The 17232-nt window shown below is 33.6% G+C and overlaps 2 protein-coding genes across 2 annotated transcripts; both read right to left on the bottom strand.

Moving 5' to 3' along the window:
- Positions 1–1437: 1437 nt before the first annotated feature.
- LOC114315318 (annexin Gh1-like) lies at positions 1438–6195 on the bottom strand. The gene is made up of 2 exons (XM_028261937.2): positions 6143–6195; positions 1438–2186 (listed from the first exon to the last, which is right to left on the bottom strand). The coding sequence occupies exons 1-2, from the start codon at positions 6193–6195 to the stop codon at positions 1484–1486; spliced, it is 756 nt and encodes a 251-aa protein (XP_028117738.2). The 3' UTR covers positions 1438–1483.
- Positions 6196–8007: 1812 nt separating this feature from the next.
- LOC114315296 (protein disulfide-isomerase) lies at positions 8008–10067 on the bottom strand. Its single transcript, XM_028261915.2, has 3 exons — positions 9806–10067; positions 8531–8561; positions 8008–8386 (listed from the first exon to the last, which is right to left on the bottom strand). Exons 1-3 carry the CDS (start codon positions 9961–9963, stop codon positions 8081–8083), a joined length of 495 nt encoding a protein of 164 aa, XP_028117716.2. The 5' UTR covers positions 9964–10067; the 3' UTR covers positions 8008–8080.
- Between the last annotated feature and the right edge of the window lie 7165 nt (positions 10068–17232).

Raw genomic sequence — 17232 nt, 5'->3', positions numbered from 1 at the left:
ACATTTTCTCTGTTACACAAGTCTATTTTTATGTTTTAATGGAAAAAAATTTCAAATTCTAAATAAGTTGTTTTCGAGTATTAGTTACAGGCGATAAAAACTGTAAAATTTTGCAGTTTCAATTTTGTTTTGGTGCTGGAATGAATCATGGTTGATCTACTTAGATCTGATGTAGATCTACATCAGATTTAGCTGGATCTAAACAAAAAAAAGTTGCCGGAGTACAATCATCTCTTTATATCCGCCTTTCTCTTTTGATCTCTTATTTTTTTCTACATTTTATCTATTATACACTTCTCTTTTTATGTTCTAATGGAGAAAATTTTCAAGTTCTGAATAAATTGTTTTTGAGTTTTAGTTACAGGCGATGAAAACTGTAAAATTTTGTAGTTTCAAATTTTTTTGGTACTGGAATGAATCATGGTTTAAAACTGTACCGGAATGAATCATGGTATAAAACTGTAAAATTCTGCAGTTTCATAACATTCTTTAGAACTATAAAATTTTACAATTTCATAACATATTTTTCAGTTTGATTAATAACGATAAATGCTTAATAGATTTTTGTTTTGAAGCTGTAACATTTTACAGTTTCAAAACTTACTTTTAGTTTGATCAATATTGGAGATTATTTGCTTAAATCTTACAAAAACTGAAAAAAAGCATATGTTTTTTCCATTGTTGCTGTTTTTTGTCGTTCTATTTTTTTTCTTTTAGTTTATCAATATTTAGCACATTTTGCTATGTTTTTTCTCTTTAATTTCTCCATTTATTCTTTTTTTTTTCCCGGCAATATTCTAGACATTCTGGTGAGTCTCCAGTGATGTTCTTAACGTCCAGTGAATGCTCTGAACATTCCGACGACTTTCATTAACGTTCTTAACACTCCGGTGAACTTCCAGCGATACTTCGGCGACTTCCCGGTGATGTTAAACATTCCGATGAGTCTCCGGTGACCGTTTGATGGAAGTCTAGCACTAGTAGGATGTAACAGTGTCTGTAAATTATAAAAAAAAAAAAAGAAGATTTTTTAATAACAATTAAAAATATATAGGACTAATTGGTGCAAGTGTCTTGTTTGAGAATTAGATGGGTCGTGAACTTTGTATATGAGACTTATTGATAAGTTTCCCTAACAAAAAGTGCATATGGTACATCTATTTTAATAGGGTGTATATTAAAATTCCCCGTATAAAGGTGAAACAGACAAGGTATTGATAAAGTATTTTATTTTTATTAGATTTTTGTTAAAATCCACCTACTACACACCTACCACTACCACCTACTACACACTCACCTACTTCACCTACTCTCCACCTACTCCTCACCTACTCCTCACCTACTACACACTCACCCTCTTCTATATATAGGAATCATGAATCATTGTAATAAATATCAATACAACAATCAATAATACATATCAATACAACAATCAATAATACATAAATTCTTACATGGTATCAGAGCAAGGTTAAGAACCTAGTCATTCTGCTTCACCGGCGGGCGGTAGCCTCGCCTTGGCCGCCCGCCGGACAAACCCAAATTTTGCTAATTTCTTCTTCAATGGCAGATTCTTCAACAACACTTCACCACCGCAGCACCAGATCCGATCACAACCGTTGGATCCCACTTTTCCTCGCTTGTTTATTGCCAGTTGAAGAACCTTCTCAAAGTACTTCTCCGGCCAGGTCAAGCACTTCACAGTTGCTCTCAGTATTGACAGACACTCATCATTGGGATCAGCTTCCAAGTCCTCGAGTATATCATGCCCGAATTCATTTTTGTATTGATTCAGTGTTGCATTGACCTGTGCTTTGCTCCTTGTAGCCAGAATCGTGATGAGATCCTCATTACTGTAATGTTCCTTCGAAATATTCTCATGGAGAATCTTAGCCTCCGATTTTGCAAGTGTCATGTTCACCTCATCTCCGTTGTACCGATATGTGCTCACAAGCGGTACCAAAAGCTTGCGGAAGTCACCAGTTGTGTGATGTGCAACATCCTCTTCAAGGGATTTCTTAAAACGAGCATGATAGGCTTGCTTTGCCAGAAGTAGTTCATGTGGAGACCTTGCACAAGCTATTTCTACTAGAATCTGGTTGCTTGAAGTCCACCTCTTTGTAACTTCATTAGCCAAAACTGCATCACGTTTAGCAGGTTCAAGTGTCCAGAGCTGCAGCAACTTTCTCAGATAAACACATTGTTTTTAATCACTTTACAGGGATACTCACCTTTAATCTTTTTTTAAATACCCCACTCACCTTTCTTTTCTTTTAATCTATATATATATATATATATGTTTATTATCATCTATTATCCAAGGCTCCCACTATGCCACCTTTTGCACCCCACCCACGTTGCTCCACTTTCTTTCTTTTATTTTATCTTTCTTTTTTTTTATTACACCAAAAAAAAAATAAAAAAACAAAAAAAAAGGCACGGTTTTGATCAACACCAACATATAGTTTCAAAGAGATAACTATATTATATAACTTTTTCTCTTTTAAAGTATTTTTCCACCGTCCACACCTTTTTTTTATCTTATATATATAAAAATTAGATGGAACTCACGTGGGTGCTAATTTTTCTTTTTCTTCTTTCCACAGCCCAACTTTTCCTTGAACCTCAATTTTTTATTATTTAAAAAAAAAAAAAATTCATTTCATCTAATTTTTCTGCTCAGTCTTGTACCTTCAAGCCATTCGGATTTGCACAATACACTCATTTTATTTCTATCGGGACTTCGCCCTGATCACAATTTTACACTAAAAAAAAAAAAAAAAAACAACAACAAAACAAAAAAAACAACAAACCCAAACAACCACATCCACAGGCGGGATTTTTCTTCTCTACTCTGCCGCCGGTCTCTTCTTCTTGCCTCTGTCCTGGACGGCCCTTGCCGGTGTTGCCTCCGTGTTTCCTTGTCCACCGAGCACGTTCACTCCCCCATACTCCTCCACTGCAGCATATGGCGGACCTCCAAATCGGAACATCACGGTGGTCTTCCGCTTCAGCTCCTTATTTTCCGCCTTTAGCACACTTAACTCTGCTCGCGCATCCTTATACATGCGTTGGAGCAGAGCCAGTTGGGCGTTTAACTGCTGTACCTCATTTGTCCTACTCTGCAGCCGGTTCGACAAATTTGTAACCGCAGTCATGGTTTCCACACATGACTTCAATGTATACTGATTGGCCTCCACATCCGACTGCGCTGCCATTCTTTGCTCCACAGACCGCATAGGAAAGTTCAACGGAGCAAACTCCGGGGCGCTTGGTTGAGGTTCCAGTGCCACCGCACCAGTTATCTCTCTTGTTGACTCGTTGAGGTCGAGAAAGAGAGTGAGCAGACCGTGGGAGGACGAAGCCATTTTTCTAGGCAACAGAGTGTTACAGAGTATCTTTTTCAGCAAAACGAAGAATTTTTCAGAGGTTTCTCTCAGTTTTTCTGTCTCAGCTTCTGCCTCAGCCTCAGCCTCCGTCTTGGTTAAATAGCCGAGGCAGCCACGCGTATCGCGCGCCACTTGACGCCAGACGACAAACGGGCGCGCCAGCCAAGGCACTCAAGTGCCTCGCCATCATATCTGGCACGCCTTTTTATGGATTGGGCACGCCTTTTGATGGCCCGTCTTTTGATGGCACGCCTTTTTATGGATTGGGCACGCCTTTTGATGGCACGCCTTTTTTGACAGATTGGGCACACCTTTTGAGGGTGCGACTTTTTAAGGGTCCGACAAGACTCTATAAACTGTCCCGACATTGATTCCGGTTAGCTCCTTTAAGGGTCCGACAAGACTCTGTAAACTGTCCCGACATTGATTCCGGTTAGTTTCTACAAGGGTCCAGCAAGACTCTGTAAACTGTCACAACATTGTCTGCTACAACGGTCCGACATGACCCCATAAACTGTCTTCTACATCAGTCTGACACCGACATCCAGTGTCCTCTACACCGTTATGACACCACCATACAGTGTCCTCTACAACGTTATGACACCCCCATACAGTGTCCTCTACAACGTTATGACACCACCATCCAGTGTCTTCACCAATGGTCTGATACGACCATACAGTGTCTCCTATCCATTTTTTATTTTTCAGAGTATTTTCTTGTTTTGTTACTCTCTCCAAACTCAAGTTGGTTAGTTCCTATCCCCCTTGAGTTTGCGGGGGGCTGTTAAAATCCACCTACTACACACCTACCACTACTACCTACTACACACTCACCTACTTCACCTACTCTCCACCTACTCCTCACCTACTCCTCACCTACTACACACTCACCCTCTTCTATATATAGGAATCATGAATCATTGTAATAAATATCAATACAACAATCAATAATACATATCAATACAACAATCAATAATACATAAATTCTTACAATTTTGTTTAGGGACAATTGTAAAAAAAAAAAAATGATATAATCTCAAAATAATTACAAAGAGATGAAAAATTGTATAATAATGTATAATTTTTTTTACTTTTATGATATTACAATTATTTTGTGTTGTTACTATTTTTTGCAATTCTCCCTTTTGTTTATATGTGGTTTAAATCAAATATATATTTTATAAATAATTATCAAACATATAGGAAGGATTTTGTTATAAAGTTTTTTATTTTTTTTATTATAATAAGGTATCCGAGTCAATTTGATGCACTTCAACTAATTAATCTTAAGGCCAAGTTTGGGAAGACTAAATAAGTGCACTTTTTGACTTTTTATGAAATATAGGTTGGATTTGGGTTGGATTTGAAGTGATGTGTTAGAGAGGTGATGTGACTTAAACAAGATGATGTGACTTAAATAGGATAGTGACTTTTTGACTTTTTAGATTTTTTGAAGGATGCCAAACTTAGCCTAAGTCTTAAGGGAAATTGCATTTTATTGGAGCAATAGAGAAACAATGTCATTTTCATAATAGTGCAAATCTCTTACGTATATGGTATAAGTCCATTCATGTGTTTGTTACGAATCTTTCTTGTGTATTAGAATTGCACTAGAATAGATTCTCATTTGTATGATGTAGAGCAATTATTTTGTAACGGTTGTACTTATTTACTATTGAAAAATGATATATAAATTCACTTTATAGACTTAATTATGTGTAAATGATATAACTGATTGATAATTAAAAAAGATATGAAAAAAAAAAATTGTCTTAAATATTTTAATACATTGTCACATTATTAAATTTAAAAAATAAATCTAATTTTTGGATTACCCTTTACTATTGGCCCTCTTATAAATGCCAATTAATATAAAGAAAAAGCCATACAATGGCCCCGTTTGGTGTAACTGTTAAAACAACTTATAGATTATAACTTAACAGATTATAAATTATGACTTTAATCAGAAATTGTTAATCTGTTTGGTGTAACTGTTGAATTATAGATTTAAATTGCTGAGTAGTATTTGTTAAACAAGCTGTAAAATAGCTTTTTCAATTAATTTTTATTTTTTGTTTGTCTACATTTCTCATAAAAACTAATAATAATAATTTATAGTCCATTTGAGTCATTTTTTTTATTTTTAAAAAAATAAAAAATAAAAAAATTTAAGAATATAACCATAAATTAACATGTCCACAGCAGAAGTTGATAATCAGAAGTAAGGGGTGAGCAGCTTCTCAGAATCAGCTTTTTTGAGTTAAAATAAGCTGTTAGAATCAGAAGCTGTTTGAAATAAGTTTAACCAAACAGTCCAAAATAACTTTTTCAAAACTAAAAGTCATAAGTTGACTCTGAAAAGCTGAAACAAATCCCCCCAATAAGGGGTGATACTACACTTGCGTGAGAGGGTTCGATTCAACCCATTCAAGTTATGAATTTTTTTACTTATTAAGCCTTTGGCAAACCATTTTACAAAAGATGAAAAAAAAAATTATAAAATCACAAAAAGACAAAAAAATTACAAAATTACTAGATTGACCCATATACAAATAAAAAGTCAAAAAAGCATCATTTTTAAGTAGAGGATAATTTTGTCATTCCAAAGCTAAAAAGTCAAAAAAGCCAAACAAAAATACCAAACGACTAAAAAAGTCTCAGACTAAAAAAATAAAAAATTCAAAAAACTAACTAAAAAAGCCAAAATCAAACGACTACTAAATATATGAAATTTTGTTTGTTCACCTACTTACAATTTGTCCTTTAGGCCCCGTTTGTTTTCAGATGTAGAATGGAGGGAATTCATAGTGAGGGGATTGTTAGTGAGAGGATTGATAGTGAGAGGATTAAGTAATTGTGTTTGTTTTGATGATAGTTGTAGTATAAGAATTGTTAAATTATTTTTATATAAAATAATAAAACAAATAAAAAAATATAAAAAATTAAACATTAATATTTTAAAAAAAATTCCCAATATATAAAAAATAAAAAAATATAAAAATTTCTAATCCCCTCAGTATTTTTCTAATACCATCTCTACCTCCTCCTTCCCAATTCTCCTTCCAAGGCCTTTACTAATATCAAGGGCTTAGTAGTCCTCTCACCATCTCTCAAAACAAACACCCCATACAATAATCTTACCTCACTATCAATCCTAATCCCCTCCCTATAATCCCAAACAAACGAGACCTTAGATGTCAACGTTGTTAATGCCAAACAATATAAAGAAGAAGCCATACAATAGGGGGCTACACTACAATTGCACTAGAGGGTTCAATCTAACCCACTCAAATTACTATGTTTTTAGTTAAATATATGAAATTTTGTTTGCTCAAATTAGTTATAAGAATTTTTTGACCCAACCCTCTTACCTAGACTTGAATCCTCTTTACTTGTATCTGATATTCAACAATGACAAGGTATCCATCCCAAGGCGCAACGACAGTAATATAATCATAATATTTTATATAAAAAAAACACATGTTGTAATTTGTCCCATCAAATTGATCCGTAATATTTTATTTTGTAATATTTACAACACACCAAAAACAAAATATCCACAACATTTATAACATAACACAATAGTTTGCAACTTTCATTACAACTCAGGCCCAATTGTATTGGGGGTGTTTGTTTCAGCTTTTCAGAGTCAATTTATGACTTTTAGCTTTGAAAAAGTTATTTTGAACTGTTTGGTTAAACTTATTTCAAACAGCTTCTGATTCTAACAGTTTATTTTAACTCAAAAAAGCTGATTCTGAGAAGCTGCTCACCCCTTGCTTCTAATTATCAGCTTCTGCTGTGGACATGTTAATTTATAGTTATACTCTTAAATTTTTTTATTTTTTATTTTTTTAAAAATAAAAAAAGACTCAAATGGACTATAGATTATTATTATTATTTTTTATGAGAAATGTAGACAAAAAAAATAAAAATTAATTGAAAAAGCTATTTCGCAGCTTATTTAACAAACATTACTCAGCAACTTAAATTTATAATCCAACAACTACACCAAACAGATTAACAACTTCTGATTAAAGCCATAATCTAGAATCTGTTAAGCTATAATCTATAAGCTGTTTTAACAGCTACACCAAACGGGGTCATTGAGTTGGGTTGGATAGGAGATACCTAGATTAAAAAAAAAAAAAAAAAAAAAAAAAAAAAGATTCATTATAGAGTTTGAGTTGGGTTGAGTAGGAGATACACTAGATTAAAAACAAAAATAATAATAATAAAAAAAAAATCATTATAGAGATGCAAACCATATTAGCCCTTCGTAATTTTTACCTCAAAGTAGTATAACTATCAACATAAAGAGCGAAACATTTTTTACAAGATGTTTCTTTTTAAGGGTGCACACCTTATTTCTCCTACTACAGTATATGATTCGTTTTTTTTCCTTTTGTATGTCCACATCATAGTCCCCCCGTCTTCTTCTTTTTTTTTTTTTTTTTTTTTTTTTTTTTTTTTTTTTTTTTTTTTGTGTGTGTGTCCACTATTCTATTTTTATCGTTCCAAAATTCATGTCGACTTTGAAAAATTAAAATTTAAAATTTTCAAAATTGTTATTTATAAATAATTATAAATATATATTTTTTAAAATAATAATAAAGTATTTTTAAGTTTAATATTTTAAAATTTAAATTCAAGTTTAGTGATTAAAAGTCTCCCCTTGAAAAGTTAAGTTTTCATAAGGGATCAAAGTGGGACAGAGGAATACTAAGGTACATATCTGAATATAAATCTTCTGTGGATTTTAATTCATCAGGAGGAGGAGCCCTTTGCTTAATTAAATAAGCAACAATACCGTCAGCATCCCGAGGTCCTAGGTAATCTTGAGCATGGTTCCCTCCATATCTCAAGATCTTAATTGTTGGGTAACTTGAAATCTTAAATTCACTTGCAAGTCCCTCGCTTTTTTCTTCATTGACATCAACTTTTGCTAGGGTGATTCGAGCATCGTAGCCACTCAGTACAGTTGCAGCTTTCTCATACTACAAATCAATATATATATATATATATATATATAATTCATTGTTAGTTAGTGAATGAAGTATATATATTGCTATCAACAAAATAATCAAACTTGATGAAATCTTATCTATACCCCCTATGAAATTGGATACTTTCAATATTACCTCTGAAGCAAACTTATTGTTGAAGCCACACCTGTAACAGAACACAAATAATAAGAAGCATACCAGATAAAGCTTTCCTTAATATTTCAATAAGAACTTCATGTAACCATAGTAATTGCATTCATAAAAACACAAACATTATAATTGCAACCAGAAAAAGTTAATGTGTCTGGCTTGCAAGTATTTTATGTTTATTCAGATATGAAAAAATTGGTGTGGGTATTGTTTTTATGTCTCCAGAAGGGGAAGTAGTTTCATTCTGTTCCTTCTAATATTGGGAAATCAAATAAACAATTGGAAGCATTGAGGTAAATTCACATAGTCAGAAGGGGAAGATGGCTGAGGATCGTAGATTCGCCTGCAGAAGCAGAAAACAGAGTTCACTCGTGTGTTCTGAGCTATTGATTTTTTCTTCTTCTTAATACATCATAGCATATGAGTCTTTATGGTGCTCAAGGAGAGCCCATTACTTCTTCCCTTCAGGGGGAAAGGGGTGATTAGCCTCATTACTTACTTCCCACTGGGTTTTTCCTCCCCCGACTCTCCTATGCCCCTTTAGATGGGGTACCTTCGCTTAAAAAAAAAGGAGAAATTTCTATTGTGACGCGGAATGAATCTCTACTTGCTATACTGACTAACCACGGTATTAAAAATGCAGGCTTGACTAACAGCACTTTCTCTTTGATATCCCTTGACCTGTTATCGCTACTGGCTCCCAGAACTACCAAAAGTCGACAAAAGGGCCAAAGCACAACAAACCTACCCATCATCAAGAACAACTGTACATAATAAGCAAAAGGAAACTATTTGGAAACCCATGGATAGGGACATAGCACTACTTATAATCTCCAAACAAAAGAGTGTTAAACACATAAGAAGAGCACAAGCACACACATTCATGAACATCACCATGCAAGTGTTAAACCTCTCTTCAGTCAGCAGCAATGATCACTAAATGGCACTAACCTAAAATCCAAGCAAAATTAGCCATAACGTTACACCTTTTAGTTACATATGGCATATAATTTCCCATAATGTTATAACTGTTCTCATTTTGAAGGCCTCTAAGTACAGAAAAATCCAAATTATCAACCCTAATTTCGAATTCTTATTTCAATCTGGAAGTCTTCTTCACTGAATAAACCAAACAGTGCATAATTCTGAATTTAAAGTGACAACAAATTATCAGCAGAGTGAAGAACCATAAAAATCAAATGCATCCACATTACAACAGCAATACGAAGAGAATTAATGGAACAAAATTGAATTACATACCATGGAACGTAGAAATGGACGACGATGAAGTCGTGCTTGCCAACCGTCTCGTAGAAGTTGGAGTTATCTAGACTCAGAACGGACTCTTTCCAAGAAAACGATGAAACGATGAGAGAGAAAACGAAGATCAACGTACAGATCCAAAACCTAGACACCATTACTCCTAAGCTTTCTCTTTCTAAACCCCCCTTCTCTTCTCTGCCTCTCTATTCGTGGAGGAATTTGGTTCTACAGTTAGGAAAATGCTACAAACCCAACCCAGATGAATTACCAAATAGTCTACCAAATATTTTACATGGATGTGGACCGATACACATGTGATTTGTGTGAGTTCCAAATCTATGTGAGATGTTTGATAAAATATTTGATAATTTATTTGGAATCTCTAGCATAACTCAAAAAATTAATTTCCCCTAGAGGCTAGACCAGATGAAGTAATTTTATTTTCACACGCTAATTTTTTTTAGAGATATTTATTAGTAAATTTTATCTTGCAAATAAATATTTTAATTAGTTCTAATTTTTTTTTATTGATCTCTTAAGTCTTATTAGTAGAGAGTTTCTTTCCGTGTAATCCTATTTTTTATTTTGGTAGTGTTTTAGTAGGTAACTAGAGGAATTTTTTTAAGGTCCTTGGTATAAAGATTTTATAGTATAAAGGACACTCAATATTTTCATGATGTCTAAAGTCCCTCAACATCGATTCAGAAAAAATTCGATCCAGAGAATTTTCTGGATAAATCACAGAGAAAATTTTAAATTTCTCTGGACACATCACAGAAAAAATCTCACCAGAGAATTTCTCTAGATTCAACTCAGAGAAATTTCCCTCTCCACTCTAGAGAAATTTACTCAACCCTAGAGAAAATCCCCTTCAACTAGAGAAATTCACTTGTATTATCTGCAATTTGATGGCTTCAGTGATTTGGATGCATATTCACTGAGAAAATCTCACCAGAGAATTTCTTTGTATTCAACCCAGAGAAATTTCCATCTCCACTCCAAAGAAATTTACTCAATCCTAGATAAAATCCCCTTCAACCAGAGAAATTCACTTGTGTTGTCTATAGTTTGATGTCTTCAGCAATTTGATCTAACATTATTCTTATACTACAAAAAGAGACTTGATTCAATAACCATATTTATGTCTATATTCATAATGAATTCAACATACAAAGCAATTCTTGGAATTTCTCTAGATTCAAGACTTTGAATATTCAAATTTCTCTGGACTAATTTCTCTAGACTAACATCAAATTTCTTTGGATCTCTGGACCAACATCAAAAACCCATAAACCTTTTTCAAATTTCTCTGGACAAACATTCAAATTTCTCTAAATCTCTGGACTAACATAAAAAACCCTTGAACCTTTCACAAATTTCTCTGGACTAATATTCAAATTTCTCTGGACTAACATCAAATTTATCTGGATCAACATTCAAATCCCTCTATTTATCTAGAGAAAATTGAACACCACAGAAAAAATTAAACAATGCAGAGAAAATTAACCAAACCAGAGAAATTTTAGCACAAATTTCTCACACAGAGTATGAGAAAGGTTTAACAGCAAGGTGGTTTTGTTTTCACTGCCCTAAGATTATGAGGAAGGGTTCTTAATAACAAAAAGTTAAATAAGAAAGAATTTCTGTAAACTTGCACTATTAGTAGCTTATGATCATAATAAACAAATTGAAAAACTAGCAAGACTACCTTGTTATTTCTTGCATTTTCAATGATATCCTCAAGCAGATCTATTCTACAAACTTGCTCAGATCATAAGAGGAAATATTACTTGTGGTCCAATATAAATTCACCAGAAACTCTAAAAAGATGCCAAAAAATATAAAAATAGAATTTAAAAAGATCTAATTGCAATATAAAACTTGAAAAATAAGTTACATTATGGAAAACATCCATGCTAAAAAATAACAAGCGTACCAAATAGCCCAAGTAACATTATGTGGGAGCTGCTTTGTGATGAAGTAATCAAGTGTACCAAATAGTCATTTCTTCTGAAGAAGTAACTTAGAGTGATCAAGAAGGTCCTCAAATCTTGATTCAACCATCTGCTTGTCACAAAGAGCACCACCAGAAGATTTTAGATTCATGAAATTTTATGACAAGTGAAATCTATCTTAAAAAGTGACAATATCCTGAGACTTGTTTTTGCATTATCCAAAAGTCAGTTTTCTTTCTTAATTTTAGAACTTACTAGTATCTTCTTTGAACGAGAGGCAAAGTAATAGAGAAAAGGGTATCTTTCCTTTCCTTCCCAAATGAGTTGGGCTTAAGTTCTTGATACATACTAGCATCCTAGATTTAATTATGTTGGAGACCCTCAAAGCATCATAGACCCATGTTTAATCATTTAATTTCTTTTCTTAAAAAAAAATATAAATTGATGTTGTTTGCTCTGCCATGGAGATGGTTAGCTTAATACAAAAATAGAAAACTTAGTTGGAAAGGAGAAATAAAAAAACAAGAGAATCAATTGCAGATATATGTTTTTGAGCTTTATCTTCCGAGTTATGCAATTTGTAATATAGAAATTCAGCTCAATCAATCAAAATTTATATATTTGTCTAATATAATAGTGTATAGAATTATACATATATACATATATATATATATATATATATATACATTTGTGTGTATGTATATAAGGTAGATTCAATTTAGGAAACAAGCCAAACATCTCATGTAGCGTGTAATGCACCCAACCCAACCATAACCTTCACTGGGTATCTTGTTCAAGGTAGGCTCATCCTCAAAATCAACCATTTCATATGGCGTCGCCGAGCCTCGGTGGAAGACCTTTATATAGCGGTTCAATCAGAGCAAGAGTGGCCAAGGAGTTCTTGACATAGCGCTTCTTGGATTGATCGAGCTAGATTGACGAGACACAGAGAAGAGCAGCGAGGAGAGAGAAAAGGTGAGGCTTGAGTCTGAGAGATAGAGAAGAGAGAGAGAGGTGAAGGTTTGAAGCCGTGAGGTATACCAAATTTCTCTATAATACATGGGTGTGGGGTTAAGGAACCTTAGACATCATAAAATAATATTGTGGATCTCTTCCATTACTAAAAATGGGAGAGGGACCTTATACTAATTTTCCTAGGTAATTATATCCTTTTATTAATGTGACATGTATGATATAATACTCTAATGTAGCAGGTATTAATATGACACTCCAAAAAAATTAAAAACTCTTTAATGTACTTTTTCTAAATGTGACAACGTGGCGGGTTTGATGTGACACTCCAAAACTTTTACTTCAAAAAAAAATAAAAACTCTTTAGTGTACTTTTTCCTAACGTAACAACGTGGCAGGTATGATGTGACACTTCAAAAATAAATAAAAATTCTTTAATGTATTTTTTCCTAATGTGGAAACGTGACGGGTATAATGTGACACTTCAAAAAAAATAAAAACTTTTTAGTGTAATTTTCCCTAATGTGACATTGTGGCGGGTATGATGTGACACTTCAAAAAAAATAAAAATACCTTAGTATACTTTTCTCAAACGTGACAACGTAGCGAGTTTGATGTGACATTTCAAAAAAATAAAAACTCTTTAGTATACTTTTTCCTAATATGATAATGTGACGGGTATGATGTGACACTTCAAAAAAAAAAAACTCCTTAGTGTACTTTTTTTTTAAACGTGACAACGTGGCGGCTATGATGTGACACTCTAAAAAAAATGAAAAACTCCTTAATATACTTTTCCCAAACATGACATGTGAAGCTCCAACACGACGGATATGATGTGACACTAAAAAACTCTTTAGTGTACTTTTTTCAAATGTGACGGGCAAATGAGCCATTACACATCCAAAAAGGCTAAATGGATCACAAGAAAAAATATGAGACTATATGGATTACAAATACAAAATATGAGACTTATTGGTCAATCTCCCTTTTTCTTAATTCTCATATTTAATGAAATTTTTTCTTAGTATAATTTTGTCTTAGAAAAATACCATATTATCTTTGTCTTCTTCCACCAAAATCCTAATTCTAAAATGCCATAACCATTCTTTATTGCCAACGCCACCTCTCCATTTCCATCTCCTCTAGTTGGATTTTTTTTCCTTCCGCCTACAACCATCTTCATTATGAACGATGCACTTCCATTAGTTGGCTTTTTCCCCTTCCGCTTACAGCCATCTTCATTATGAATGATGCACTTCCATAAGCCCCTTATTGCAAACCACTCACTTTCAAAATTGAATATGAAGATATAGGATGGAAGGGGATGATGAGTTGGAAGTAGCGATGGTGGTGGTGATAGAAGGCTGAGAGTGGTGGCAAGAGGGGCAAAGATAGAGAGGGTGGACAGAAGAAAAATTAGGGGCATGTTTAGTTTGATTTTCTAAAACTATTTTTTGAATTTAAAAAGAAAAAATATAAACTAGTTTGACAAAAATAAACATTGAAAATATATTTTTAAAATTTATTTCTACCCTTCAAAAATATAAAACTATATAAAAAGGATAAGGGTATTTTATTTTTTCATTTTTTTTCACCAATCTAATTTTTTGTTTAAATTTTTTTTTCATAAAACAGATTTTGAAAACCAAACCAAATATTAAAATTGAAGATGCTGGTATTATTGGAATAAAAGGTTGTGTATTGAGAATTTTTATTTTTTTGATGGGTGAATTGAGAAGATGTTCATTAAGTGTGTGTATTGAGAGCTACTAATATGTGGAAATAGAATTACCCCGATATATGACCATCTTCAACGTTGCATCAATTTTTTTATTTTTATTTTTAAATAAGAAAATAGAACAAGGATTACAAGCCAACACTATTCAATAAACAATCAGACATAACAAACAAAAACAGAGCCAAACGAAATAGACAACCAACAAAGCCAAAAAACAAGCCCCCTGCTCTTGGATCAGATTGCTCGGTGTCGAGGTGGTCTAAAAAGACTCGGGTCGTTGAAGCAGTCTTCAATTCTCAACTCTCTCTAACATTTCCCAACGATAGGACCCGAGCGCATAATTTTCTTGAATGTGTGCTACAGGATCTAGAAGTCTGACTTGATTTGCCAAGTTTCGAAACCTTAATTTTTCCAATTCCAAAGAACTGGGTAGAGTTGGTTGCATCAAACTTCAAGCTACTAGGGATGGCAATCTGAAACCGGCCCGACGGTGACCCGACCCCCCGACCCCGAATTCAGCGGTTATTCATCGAAAAATATCCCCTACGGGCCGGGGACGGTATTCAAAAATCCATCCCCGATGATATCCGGGGCGGGGACGGGGATATGTGTTTCAGAATCGGACCCGGCCCGGCCCGGCCCCGCATGGTCCCCGATGTAAAAATGACCCTTTTGTCCCTGGATATATATATATAGGCATATGCTTGTCTTTGTTAGGGTTTCACTTTCACAGACATACACACTTAAGCCTCTCACACTCACGCCGCTCCTCTCTCTCTCTCTCTCGCCACTAGTCTGTCCCTCTCTCTTCCCTCCGTCACCGCCGCGCCTCCCTCCGTCACCGACGATCCTCCCTCCATCACCACCGCGCCTCCCATCTCTGTTTAGGTATCTCTCTCTCTCTCTCTCGCAGCTGGATTTGTGTTTTTTTTGAATCTATTTTATAGATCTGTATTTTTTTTAATCTATTTTATAGATCTGTCCCTGGATATATATAGATCTTTTTTTTTTGAATATATTTTATATTGAACCTTCTTCAGCCGGATTAGGAGTCTTTGAATCTGTTTTTTTTTTTTTGTCTTTGAATCTATTTTATATTTTTTACAATATAGATCTGGTTTCCCAGATTTCGATCTATTTTATATTGATAATCAGTTGGATTAGGAGTCTCTCTAATCTTCTGGATGCTTTGAATTTTGATCTTGATCATGTTATGGAACAAAGATTGGTTAGCTAATCTGTAGATTTACATTTATGGAGCTTATTTTTGTTGTTGTTGTAGGTTTACAGGTCTGGCTTGATAGAAGATCAATCTTGTGAAGCTCTTGAAGTGGATTTTGCTAACAAGTATCTTGGAGGTGGTGCTCTTCACAGGGGTTGTGTACAGGTTTGCTTTCATGGAAAAGATGGACCCTTATTCTGATTATCAAATTATTTGGTCAATTAGAATTGTTCTTGACTTGTACTACTAGCCTTGTTTTATTCTCCTACACATGTTCATGAAACCAGATTTAATTCAATTTCACTTATCCATGAAATAGCACTGATTGATTGTAGAGTTTAAGAAAAATTTAAAATAGGTTCAAATCTTAGTCTCCAGAAATGTAAATTATTTGGTGAAGAATGGAAAAGTTTCTACAAATTGGCTATGTTTCAGTAAAGTAAAGCTAGTTTTACACTATGTTTGGCAAGCTAGAATAGAAAAGAAAAGAAATAATTTGTCAAGTTAAGAGAGAGAAGAAAATAAGAGAAAGATTGTGTGTTTTTTTTTTTTAAACTACATAAATTTTTTTTTTTAAAAAAAGGCCCTCTTACAGCCAATATTACTAAATAAACTTTGATGTTTTTATGCATCACAACACTTCTTAGAAAACAAGGAACGATTATTGAGTACCAAGTGCTCTACTTTTGTAGGTCACAAAATGTTTATTGGTAGGAAACAAGAAAGGCTTATTGAATATCAAGTGCTCTAGTTTTGTAGATCACAAATTATGTATTTCTCTTTCAAGGGCATAGAACATTCATTTATTTTTCTTAATTTCTTAATCTGGTTTCTTTGCCTCTTTAATTTATATTGTAGTGTTTTATTATCTTCATGAGAGATTAGTTGTTAATTCTATGCTTCCATGATTGCAATTTCCTTTACTTAGTTGGATTAGTGTCTTCAATGGTTAGTTTTTATCCAAGTTTCATTATTTCAAATTGATATTATATATTACAGTGCGGTAATTTCTTCCCTTGTTCTTTGTGAGACCTCAAACAGCAGGAGATGATGGAAGTTGTGTGGTTTGTATGGGTTTGAAGAAACAATGGATTTGTTTTTTTATGTTGTAATGGATATTTTTATTTTTATTTTTAATTTCAATTTTTGGATAACTTATCCCTTGCGGGTTGCGCTTGGGATTAATTATTCTCTTTGCTACTTGTTGAATTTTCTTCTGTGATGCTGGACACATGTTTTGGTTGTGTTATTTTGTTGCTACAGGATGCTTTGTGTGTGGGTTGTGTATGTATGGGCTGCTGAATTAATGTTTATTGATGTTTTGCTACAAGATGTTTATTGATATTTATTGATTTAAATGGATGTTGCTACAGATTTATAGATGTTGCTACAGATTTATTGATGTTGCTACAGATTTATTGATGATAGCTTCATTTATGGATGTTGCTACAGAAGATGTTTTTTAAATGGATGTTTATTGATATTTATTGATCTAATTAATTAAAAAAATGATATTCCAACTGATGGATGTTGC

This window comes from Camellia sinensis, chromosome 6 (assembly GCF_055761805.1).
Source record: "Camellia sinensis isolate YWXY chromosome 6, ASM5576180v1, whole genome shotgun sequence".
Taxonomy (NCBI): domain Eukaryota; kingdom Viridiplantae; phylum Streptophyta; class Magnoliopsida; order Ericales; family Theaceae; genus Camellia; species Camellia sinensis.
This window is presented reverse-complemented; position numbering and strand designations above follow the sequence as displayed.